General features: G+C 43.9%; 1 protein-coding gene across 3 annotated transcripts in view; it reads right to left on the reverse strand.

Annotated features, from left to right (window-relative positions):
• Window positions 1–12,127, reverse strand: part of LOC116180259 (ryanodine receptor) — a 37,523-nt gene that overhangs the window by 5,113 nt on the left and 20,283 nt on the right. The window contains exons 46-55 of one of the 3 annotated variants that reach the window (XM_031500157.1): window positions 8,615–9,079; window positions 8,333–8,560; window positions 8,062–8,174; window positions 7,438–7,777; window positions 5,828–5,854; window positions 1,912–2,233; window positions 1,152–1,863; window positions 939–1,100; window positions 737–893; window positions 484–686 (exon numbers count right to left, since the gene is read on the reverse strand). In XM_031500157.1, the coding sequence (XP_031356017.1) occupies window positions 484–686; window positions 737–893; window positions 939–1,100; window positions 1,152–1,863; window positions 1,912–2,233; window positions 5,828–5,854; window positions 7,438–7,777; window positions 8,062–8,174; window positions 8,333–8,560; window positions 8,615–9,079 (2,729 nt within the window). Of the gene's footprint in view, window positions 1–483; window positions 687–736; window positions 894–938; window positions 1,101–1,151; window positions 1,864–1,911; window positions 2,234–5,827; window positions 5,855–7,437; window positions 7,778–7,850; window positions 7,961–8,061; window positions 8,175–8,332; window positions 8,561–8,614; window positions 9,080–12,127 lie in introns of all 3 variants that reach the window. The other 2 variants (XM_031500159.1, XM_031500158.1) reach the window with 2 other exon arrangements.

Here is a 12,127-nt window from a genome sequence, read left to right on the forward strand (position 1 = left end):
TTGCCGAGGGTAATTGCTGGGGGGGGGGGGGGGGTCCATACCCCAGACTTCCCAGTCATACATTTTATTTCAAAAACGTTTAGGTACACGAACATTTCATTACCTCTTTGCAGATTACCGTGACAGTACTAGGGGTAACAGAGAAAGAACGATCAAGTCCTCCTTTTTGCTGATCGTCCTCCCTGCTAGGGATTTTGAAAAATAACGTAATACTGGGTGATCTGGGGGGGGGGGAATACCCGTGAACATACGAACACTTGATTACCTGCTCGCAGATGCTAGTGATAACAGAGAAAGAGGTCCTCCTTTTAGCCGAGGGTACTCTCTCTGTTTTGGGGACGGGGGGTATTCCCCAGGGAACATTCGACTGTATTTTCCCAAAAAATGATCATGAGAATGTCAAAAGCGCGTCCTTTTGCGCCATCGGATAATCCTTGACGCCTCCCGATCCCGTGGATCGAGCACAGGATAAGGAAGATTTACCTTGTCTCGTCGTCAACCCTTGGATAACCGCTGTAGCTTGCCGCACGTTGCTGTCCCCCACCGCCGGAATCCTCCACGGCCATAAGCGCGTTCGCGTGCTGCATTTCAAAAATCGCATCCTCGCAAAAATTGATGAACGCCTCAAGCTTCTCCTTATCCCCGCCCTCGGTGACAATCGAGTAGAAGAACGCTCGCTTCGATTCCTGCAAAGAAAAAAGTTCCCAAGACCCACACCTCGCTAAAAACAACGCACCTTAATCTGCGGCTTCTCCCACTGCTCGATGTTCGACTCCTTAATTTCGAAGTAGACCCTTTCGATGCGCTTGCTGCTGCCCATAATTTCGATGCGACCGAGGAACGCCTGGAAGTAATTGAGAACCGACGCCGCCGCCTCCAGGAACTTCGCCAACCTGTAAATGGAACGTGAGAGAAACCGTTCGTATTACGCGAACTACCTCGGATCGTTGGGCATGTGCTCGCCGAGGTTCGTCAGCAGCACGGCCAAGTTAAAGCCGATCTCTTTCGCCGGCTCGTGGAACCGGTCCATAAACCCGACGTAGTCGAGCTTACCGTCGTGGTTGACCTCGCAGCACATCAGCAGGAACTCGATTTCGTCCCTAGGGGGTAGAGAGTGAACGCAACTGTTAAATTGGACGGGTGTAACATACGCAGTGTAGGATTTCTGCTGTTCCATCTTCTCCTTAAAGTCCTTGAGGTAGACCCATCCGTCGTTGTTGATGTCGATCTCGTGGAAGTTGGGGGCCGACGTTAGATCTTTTAGCTTGAGGAACATGTCGAAGTACTTCAGTATCAGCTCGAAGTGCTGCGAGTTCTCGACCAGCGTCTCGACCATCTGCTTGCCGATCGTGCCGTTGATGACGTTTCCCTCGAGCATGGACAGCATCATCGTGATCATGTCCTTTTGCAGGTTGAGAAGCTCCTTCAGCAGATCTACTTGACTGGAATGTTTCGATAGCTTGTCTTGCATGTGCGAGAAGAGGAAGACGAAACCGCCTACGGCATCCCACAGTCTGGAATGTGCCAAAGTCTGCTGATTTAGCGTACACGGGCCTTGGATAACTTCGGTGAGCGTGTTGAAAACCTGGCTGGCGACGGCGATCGCCTTAAAGAAGTTCGCTTTGCCCGCGGGGTCAATCAGCTCCTTGCTCGAGTAGTGCCAGTAGAAGTCCATGATTGACTCTTGTAGTCGGAGTAAGTAATCGACAGTGCAAATGACCACGTTTACAGTCGTCGTGTTTCCGGCTTGGGTCCTCAGATAATTCTGCCACTCCAAGTTGTGACCTTCACATGTGAGTTGAATGAATCGAAACAGGGCGCACGTGAATTCGGCGTCGTGCATATTCTTCTCTCCTGCCGCTCCTAGGAGAACAACATCAGATCGTGAGACTCGCACGAATCAAACTTTACCTTCAGATCCCACGCCGAGTCCCTCGGCCTTCGTGTTGCGCTCGAACGCGTCCAAGTCGAGCACGCTGCAGCTGTTCATCAATCCGGCGATACTCGTGAAGAAACCGACATCTTTCTTCTCCTGAAGATGGTCGATCATCGCCTTCTGTATGTCGGTGTTGCCGCCACGCAGAACCGCAATACCGAGCGTAAGCGTTTGCATGACCATCTCCGACGGAACGCCTTTACAAGCGGAAATGTTTAGCAAAACCATTTCGGAAACGCCACGTTTCGCCAGTCTGGCTTGGTGGAAGAGCAACTTTTGTTTTTCCATCTCTTGCTCCTAAAGTCGCCAAAGCAAAGTTAGTGGGCCGAAAACGGAACACACAAGTCTGTTGTAGAAGGAATCTGATATAGGTAACTTAGTAGGCGTCTAAAACAGTTTCAAATTGTACCAGTTTCCCTTTACATGAGAACCTAGAAAGACTCTATATTTCAAGGAGAAAATTTCAGTATCAAAAAACGTCCTACTACTGCCAAACGAGCTAACAGAGTAAAAGTATTAATTCCTCGAAGTCAATTTCTTACTAGAGATCTTCGTTTAAGTGATTTATTGGCCATATATCCCCATTTTATTGTGAATTAGAGTACCGCTACCGTAGTCTATTTCCAAGTTTATTGTGTGCTCTCAAATACAGGGTGATTCCTATAGTACCTGCCACCGTTTGGGAGCGTGTAGGTGGTGCGTAGGGGAGTATTTTGATATAGGACACTTGGGGTCGGATATCTAAAATAAGGGTGCCAGAGCCAAATTTACCTTCTGGAATTTCGCGCCTGTAGGTAGGCAACCCAACCGGCCGGCGGTGCACACGGAGCGATCTCAGCCGGCGATGTGTGGCTGACACTTGATCAGAATTTTGTTTAAACCCACGAAATCCCGTCTGCAACGACGCGTATCAAGTGAATAAACACTATGGCAATAGTATAATAATTAGTTGGCTAGATGTAGGAAGTGCATTGAGAACAACGGTGGCCACGTTGAACACTTGTAAACGTTATTGCTTTTGACTGTCGTTTTCCCTCCTTCCCTCCCATGTCGCTTCCTCGCGCTAACTCGCTCTGCATCGCTCCGCGCGAAACGTCGGTCGGTTGGGTTGGCTACATACAGGCGTGAAATTCCAGAAGATAAATTTGGTTCTGGCGCCCTTATTTTAGATTTCCGACCCCAAGTGTCCTATATCAAAATACTCCCCTAGGCACCCCCTATACGCTCCCAAGCGGTGGCAGGTACTATAGGAATCATCCTGTATATGAAATGAACGTCGTTTTCGTAGCTAGGAAAGTTGAGATTTGGGTAATGTTGTGGAACCTATCTAATTAATTACTCAATAATAATTGGTCTATGACAAATTTTGTAATTTTCAGGACGTTTCTTCTAGTTCAAATTTACTTATTAATTAGGTACTGTTGCATTTCCTGATACAATTTGTAACACGTACATTTATCACACACGAACGTTAAATATCTTATCTCCAGCTCGGCGTCGATGTTGGAACTCAACTTAAACACGATTCAATTTGCTTATTTGGCAAACAAAGCAGTTATATAACATATTCGAATCAACACATCACATATCCTTGAAAATATGAGTCATGTACGCTTTTATTTATTACCGTCAGTGACTAATCCTTTAGATGGCGATCTAATACTCTGGAATATTACCTACATTTACTTTGACTGCGCTACTGAGCCTTAGCAGTTTAAAACTTTGCCAGCACCCCCCCCCCCCCCCCCCCCTAGCATACGAACACTCGATTACCCTTTTGCAAAAATTAACCGGAGAGCGTTAGGGATGAAATAAAAAGAACTATCAAGCCCTTCGTTACCAAGAGTGCTTCCATAACCCCAACCCCTCGGTATTATGTTCGTCAGTCGATTTTGAGAATGAACTTGCGGACGATACTTACTACTGGGGGGTATTCCATACTCCCCAGACCCCCCGGTACCATATTCGACTGTCAATTCCAAAAAACGATCACGAGTGTTGAAGTCTGATCGATTTTGAGAATGAACCAAGTACCGGGTGGTCTGGGGGATATGGAATACCCCCCAGCAGCAAGTATCCTCGGCAAAGAAGGACTCTCGATAGTACTTTATATCTCACCCCTAACACTCTCTCCGAATAGCCTTTGTGAAAAAGTTACATTTCATATGCTGGGGGGTATTCCATACCCCCCAGACCCCCCGGTACTTGGTTCATTCTCACAATCGATCAGAATTCAACACTCATGATCGTTTTTTGGAATTGAAAGTCGTATATGGTACCGGGGGGTCTGGGGGTTATGGAATACCCCCCAGCATACGAAAAGATAATTACTTTGATAATTACTTTTTCGCAAGGACTATCAGGAGAATGCTAGGGATGAGATATAAAGAACTATCGTGAGCCCTTCTTTGTCGAGGATTTGCTACTGGGAGGTATTCCATACTGGGGGGCATTCCACACTGGGGGGTATTCCATACCCCCCAGACCCCCCGGTACCATGTTTGACTGTCAATTCCAAAAAACGATCATGAGTGTTGAAGTCTGATCGATTTTGAGAATGAACTTAGTACCGGGGGGTCTGGGGGGGATGGAATACCCCCCAGCATACGAAAAGATAATTACTTTGATAATTACTTTTTCGCAAGGACTATCAGGAGAATGCTAGGGGTGAGATATAAAGAACTATCGTGAGCCCTTCTTTGTCGAGGATTTGCTACTGGGAGGTATTCCATACTGGGGGGCATTCCACACTGGGGGGTTTCCATACCCCCCAGACCCCCCGGTACCATGTTCGACTGTCAATTCCAAAAAACGATCATGAGTGTTGAAGTCTGATCGATTTTGAGAATGAACTTAGTACCGGGGGGTCTGGGGGGGATGGAATACCCCCCAGCATACGAAAAGATAATTACTTTGATAATTACTTTTTCGCAAGGACTATCAGGAGAATGCTAGGGGTGAGATATAAAGAACTATCGTGAGCCCTTCTTTGTCGAGGATTTGCTACTGGGAGGTATTCCATACTGGGGGTATTCCATACTGGAGGGTATTCCACACTGGGGGGTATTCCATACCCCCCAGCACCATGTTCGACTGTCAATTCCAAAAAACGATCACGAGTGTTGAAGTCTGATCGATTTTGAGAATGAACTTAGTACCGGGGGGTCTGGGGGGTATGGAATACCCCCCAGCATACGAAAAGATAATTACTTTTTCACAAGGACTATCAGGAGAATGCTAGGGGTGAGATATAAAGAACTATCGTGAGCCCTTCTTTGTCGAGGATTTGCTACTGGGGGTATTCCATACTGAAGTTGATGTCTGATCGACTTTGAGAATGAACGTAGTATCGGAGGGTCAATCCCCTCCCCCCAGTATACGAAAAGGTAGGGGTGAAATAGAAAAAACTACTCAGCCCTCCTGTGGCGGACGTACTTTACTGTTTGCTGTGGGACTATGTTCGTCTCTCGTTAGAAAAAACGATCATGAGTGTTGCAGTCTGAGCGATTTTGACAATGATTTAGTACCGAAGGATCAATAGCCCCCCCCCCCCCCATATGCGAAAAATTAATTACCATGACGCACAGACTACCAGAGTGCTACAGGTGAGATAGAAAGAACTATCGAGTCCTCCTTCGGTACTAAATCATTGTCAAAATCGCTCAGACTGCAACACTCATGATCGTTTTTTCTAACGAGAGACGAACATAGTCCCACAGCAAACAGTAAAGTACGTCCGCCAATTTGCACAATTTAAATAAATTGATTCCCCCCCCCCTCCCCCACCTGCGAAGGCGGCCGTCATTAGCGATACTGGTATAATAAGAATCTGTTAGAGAAGGCAATTGATATCAGCTTCCCTATGCAACAGAAGAACAAAAGACAACCTACCATCAATCTATTAATCGGCATAATCCGCTAAGCATGTGAATATTCCGATAACAAATGATCGGCAAGCGACTAGATTTTACTTACGTGAATCGACGACGTCGGATCTTCCCCCTCGCCGCCTCCCTCCTCCTCGCCCTCCTCCTCTTCCTCCCCGCAAGATTTCGCGATGATCTCCGCGTACGTCAGTACTCCTCCTGCAGACTTCAACACTCCGTCATGGCGCTTGGAGAAGTGGAACAGCTGCTGGCGGATGGAATGCCCCCTGTCCTCCCCTCCTTCTTCTTCCGCCCGTCCTCGAACCTGCGTCAGATCTTCGATGAGCACCTCCTGCCCGACGTTCTCGTCTTGCAGCCACAGCTCGTGGTAAGTGTGTGCGAAAAATCGCCCATAAAAACGATCATGAGTGCGATCAAGGAGTAATTATCTTTTACAAAGTATCGCTGGGGGGTATTCCATACCCCCCAGTACAATCCACACCGGTACTAAGTTCATTCCAACCAGACCCCGGTACTTGGTTCATTCTCAAAATCGATCAGAATTCAACACTCATGATCGTTTTTTGGAATGGAAAGTCGTATATGGTACCGGGGGGTCTGGGGGGTATGGAATACCCCCCAGCATACGAAAAGATAATTACTTTGATAATTACTTTTTCGCAAGGACTATCAGGAGAATGCTAGGGGTGAGATATAAAGAACTATCGTGAGCCCTTCTTTGTCGAGGATTTGCTACTGGGGGGTATTCCATACTGGGGCGTATTCCATACTGGAGGGTATTCCACACTGGGGGGTATTCCATACCCCCCAGCACCATGTTCGACTGTCAATTCCAAAAAACGATCACGAGTGTTGAAGTCTGATCGATTTTGAGAATAAACTTAGTACTGGGGGGTATGGAATAACCCCCAGCATACGAAAAGTAACTTTTTCACAAAGACTATTCGGAGTGTGTTAGGGGTGAGATATAAAGAACTATCGAGAGCCCTTCTTTGCCGACGATTTACTACTGGAGGGTATTCCATACTGAAGTTGATGTCTGATCGACTTTGAGAATGAACGTAGTATCGGAGGGTCAATCCCCTCCCCCCAGTATACGAAAAGGTAGGGGTGAAATAGAAAAAACTACTCAGCCCTCCTGTGGCGGACGTACTTTACTGTTTGCTGTGGGACTATGTTCGTCTCTCGTTAGAAAAAACGATCATGAGTGTTGCAGTCTGAGCGATTTTGACAATGATTTAGTACCGAAGGATCAATAGCCCCCCCCCCCCCATATGCGAAAAATTAAATTACCATGACGCACAGACTACCAGAGTGCTACAGGTGAGATAGAAAGAACTATCGAGTCCTCCTTTGCAGAGGACACTTTCTCCTTATTCCAATTTGCACAATTTAAATAAATTGATTCCCCCCCCCCTCCCCCACCTGCGAAGGCGGCCGTCATTAGCGATACTGGTATAATAAGAATCTGTTAGAGAAGGCAATTGATATCAGCTTCCCTATGCAACAGAAGAACAAAAGACAACCTACCATCAATCTATTAATCGGCATAATCCGCTAAGCATGTGAATATTCCGATAACAAATGATCGGCAAGCGACTAGATTTTACTTACGTGAATCGACGACGTCGGATCTTCCCCCTCGCCGCCTCCCTCCTCCTCGCCCTCCTCCTCTTCCTCCCCGCAAGATTTCGCGATGATCTCCGCGTACGTCATGTACAACGGATCCTCCTGCAGGGCGCCCGAACACTCCGTCATGGCGCTTCGGCAGAAGGTGGTAACCAGCTGCATTAGCGGATCGGGTTTGCCCTCCTCCTCCTCCTCCTCCTTCTTCTTCCGCTCGGCGTCCTCGAACGACTGCGTCAGATCTTCGATGAGCACCTCCTGCCCGACGTTCTCGTCTTGCAGCCACAGCTCGTGGTAAGTGTGTGCGAAAATGTTGATCGCCCGATGCCTAAAAACGAGCGGCGATGAGTGCGAGCTCGAAGGAGCGCCTAAACGGGGAGGGTGCAACGACGAAAACTAACCTACTCAGCTTATACAAAGGTTGACAACGCAAACACGCCAACGCGGCTCGTTTCCTAGCAGCCTGCAGCACACGCTTCCAATTTCCCGAGTTAGACTTAGACTTAGAAGCCTGTTAGCACAACAATAACACACGGTGAGTCTCGTTAGTCAAACAAGTGACAATCTAGTGCACACAAAAAGAACGCGGCTAACAAGCGAAAACGAACAAACCTGGGCAAACTGTGCAATGAAGCTTGTCTGAAGCAAGAAAGAACTGCACGTTTACGTTGCATGGATACCACGCTGCGATACACCCCTTTCTGCTGCTGTTGTGGGTGGTCAATCTGTGACGCAACAAAAATTTAAATATTCAACTAAAAGAAAACCACCCCAAACTTAACAATCGAACGGCGCGTTACGATTGGAAGAATGGGAGGACTAGGGTGCTCAAATCTACTGCGAGAAGTTGTGTGTGTCCGTTCATCTGCAATCCATATCTTACCATGTGCAATCCGTAGAGCACCTTGCTCATGGCGACGATCCGATCGACCGTCTCCTCCAGCTGCGTCTTCCCGCTGTTGTTGTCGACGCTTCCGACGACCGCGCTCTTCTTGCTGCCCAGTTGACTGTAAAGGTAATGCTGCCATGACATCTCGTCGGCCGGGTCGAGCTTATCGGGTAGAGTCAGCTGGTTCTTGGCAAAGTCTATGATCTCCTGCTCGGGAAGCTTCTGCAAAATGATTCAACGGTTAGGTTCACACGAACGCGAGCGCGCAGTAGCGACCTTCAAGAAGCGATCCTTGCAGTGCTGCACCAGCTCCTGCTCGCGGCCGGCGAACAAATTCAGCCCGACGGGCAGCAGCCTCTTCAGGCACGCGACCATGAGGGACGCCTGCACCTCCTTGTCCTTGTTTCGCTTCTTGTCCCTGTGCTTCTTCTTCTTCACCTTACCGCCGGCCGGCTGGGAGCCGTCCGGTATCGCCGATCTTCTCGTCGCCGTCGGCATTATCAGGATCATGTTGTCGATCTCGTTCGCCGCGATGAAGTTCTGCTCCTCGCGCAGGAAGTACTGCGACTTGGACCATATGTTGAAAATCTCGGAGACGTGGTTGTACAAATCCTCCGCCTCCATGTCGTTTTGACGCAGCCAGTGGTTGCGCTGCTGATCGACGTACTTGATTAGGAGCGGATAGAAGGAGTAGATGTCTCGTACTAGCAGCTGCCAGTCCTCTTGAATTTGTGCCTCGATCTGAAAATGATTCGGGTGCAATTCGTAGAGTCGCGAGGTGACGGCTTTCAAGGTCGGTCTATGTCAAGGCCCACGGGTACTTGGGGCACCCCCGCGTTATTATAAAAAATAATAGAAATAGGACGAGGCGTAGAAAGTGTAAGATTCCTGAACGTAATCCAGACCCAAGCCTAAGTAGGATTTTTCGGAACCCCAGCAGTTCATAAAATCCTACGATTCCCAGGAATTCAAGAAATCCAAGCGATTCAAAAAATTTTTGAGTTCAAAAATAAATCAACAAATCTAAAGAATTTAAGGAATCCCGGGAGTTCATGAAATCATAGGATTCTTAGGAATCGAATAAATCCCAAGAATCCAAGGCATTCAAGAAATCCAAAGAATCAAAAAAATGAGTATTTTAAAAATGTGATCAATTTGGTAAATAAAAAAAAATAAATTAAGGAATCCCGGAAAAAATGTGATAACTCTTAAAAAGAAATCTAAAGAATCTAAAGAATCAAAGGAATACAAAGAATCCCAGATCCTCGTACGAGAGTGCTTTCCCAGGAATTCAAGAAATCCATGGATCCAAGGAATCCGAAGATCCAAAATTTTTGAGGATCATGGAAAAGTGATAAATTTGAAAAAATGTCAAACAATCTAAGGAATTGAAAGAATACTTTAAATTCCAGGAATCCACACAATTCGAAAATCTGACAGATTTTTTAGCATCATAAACGTGATCAATTAAAAAAAAACTAAATATTCTACGAAATCGAAGGAATCCCAAGATCCAAGGAAATCAAGAAATACAAGGAATCCGAAAATCCAAAAGACTTCTGAGTAATAAAAATGTGATTAATTTTAAAAAGGAATCTAAAGGATCCAAGGAACCCTAGGAAACAAAAAAATTAAGGAATCCAAAAGACTTATGACCATCATACAAATGTTATAAATTTGAAAGATAAATCAAAATTCTAAAAAATTTAAGAAATACAATTAATTCGGAGTTCGTGCATGGAATCCCACGAATCCAAGCAATTCCAAAAACCCAAGGAATTCGAAAATCCTAAAATATATCAAAAATTCTAAAGAATGGAATAAATCCCAAGAATCCAAGGAATTCAATAAATCCAAAGAATCAAAAAGATTTCTGATCATCTTAAAAATGTGATGAATTTTACAAAGGAAACAAGGTAATTCCAGGAGTCCATGAAATCCAGGTAGCCCTAAAAATCTCAGGAATCAGAAATCCAAAATACTGAGACTTGAGCATCATAAAAAGTGATAAATTTGGAAAATAACTTAAAGAATCCCGGAAGTCAATAAAATCCATGGAGCCTTTGGAATCCAAAGAGTTCAAGAAATCCAAAAATCCAAGATTTGTGAGCGTAATAAAAATGTGATAGATTTTAAAAAAGAATCTAAGGAATCCAAGGAATGTTAGTATACCGTGATATCCTAGAAATCAGAGGAATCCAAAAATTAAAAAATCCAAAGAATCCGCACATCCCAGATAACTGAGCATATTGAAAATGCAATACTTTTAAAATATATATCGAAAAATCTAAAGAATGGAAGGAATCCAAAATATCCTAAGAATACGAAAATCTAAAAGATTTTTGAGCCTCCTAAAATTGGGATAAATCTTAAAAATAAATCTAAAAAATTTAAAGAATCAAAGGAATACAAAGAATCTCAGGCCTTCCCAGGAATTCAAGAAATCCATGGATCCAAGGAATCCGAAGGTCCATAAGACTTTTTAGGATAAATTTGAAAATAAAGTCAAACAATCTAAGGATCCAAACAATTCGAAAATCTAACAGATTTCTCAGGATCATAAACGTGATCAATTTGAAAAAAAATCTAAGAAAATGAAGGAATCCATGAAATCCAAGGAATTCAACAAATACAAAGCATCCGAAAATCCAAAAGAATTCTGAGTAATAAAAATGTGTTTAATTTCAAAAAGGAATATAAAGGATCCAAGGAATCCTAGGAAACAAGAAATTTAAGAAATCCAAAAGATTTTTGAGCATCATACAAATGTGATAAATACAAAAATATTTAAGGAATTTGAAACAAATCTAAAGAAGTCCATGCAATTTATGGCACCCATGAATCCAAGGAGTAAATCCATCGAATCCAAAAATTCAATTGAGCATCATGAAATGCGAAAAATGTGAAAAATATATAAAAAAATGTAAAGCATTTAAGGAATCCCAGGGATTCATGAAATCCACAGAATCTTACGAAGCCCAGGAATCCCAGAAATTTTAGAAATCCATGATGCTCAAAATTCATAGATTTTTAGATTCTTTGGATTTTTTTAATTCGTTTTTATTCGTGGGATTTCTTGGATTCCTTTTTCAAATTCATCACATTTTTATGATGCTCAGAAATTCTGTGGATTTAAGGAATCCCAGGGATTCATGAAATCCACAGAATCTTACGAAGCCCAGGAATCCAAGAAATTTTAGAAATCCAAAAATCTAAGACTTTTGAGCATCATAAAAAAGTGATACATATGAAAAATAAATTAAAAATCAAAAGAATCCCAAGAATCAATCCAAGGATTCTAAAAGATTTCTGAGAGTAATCAAAATGTGGTGAATGTTAAAAAAGAGACTAAAAATTTTATGAATCCAGGAAATCCAAGGCATCTGAAGATCCAAAAAAATTCTGAGCATCATAAAAATGTGATGAATTTGAAAAAGGAATCCAAGAAATCCCACGAATTAAAAAAATCCAAGGAATCTAAAAATCTATGAATTTTGAGCATAATGGAAATGTGATACCAAAACATCTAAAAAATCAAAGGAATCGAAGGAATACCAAGATTCCAAGGAATTCAAGAAATCTGAGGAATACAAAAGATTTCCGAGCGTAATAAAAATAGGATTAATTAAAAAAAGAACCTAACTAAAATCTCTAGGGAATCTCAGCAGTCCACGAAATTCCAGGAATCCACGAAATTTAAGAAATCCAAAAATCTAAGACTTCTGAGCATCCTAAAAATCTGATAAATGTGAAAAATAAATCAAAGAATCTACGGAATCAAAGGAATCC

This window comes from Photinus pyralis, unplaced genomic scaffold (genome assembly GCF_008802855.1).
Source record: "Photinus pyralis isolate 1611_PpyrPB1 unplaced genomic scaffold, Ppyr1.3 Ppyr1.4_LG9, whole genome shotgun sequence".
Taxonomy (NCBI): Eukaryota; Metazoa; Arthropoda; class Insecta; order Coleoptera; family Lampyridae; genus Photinus; species Photinus pyralis.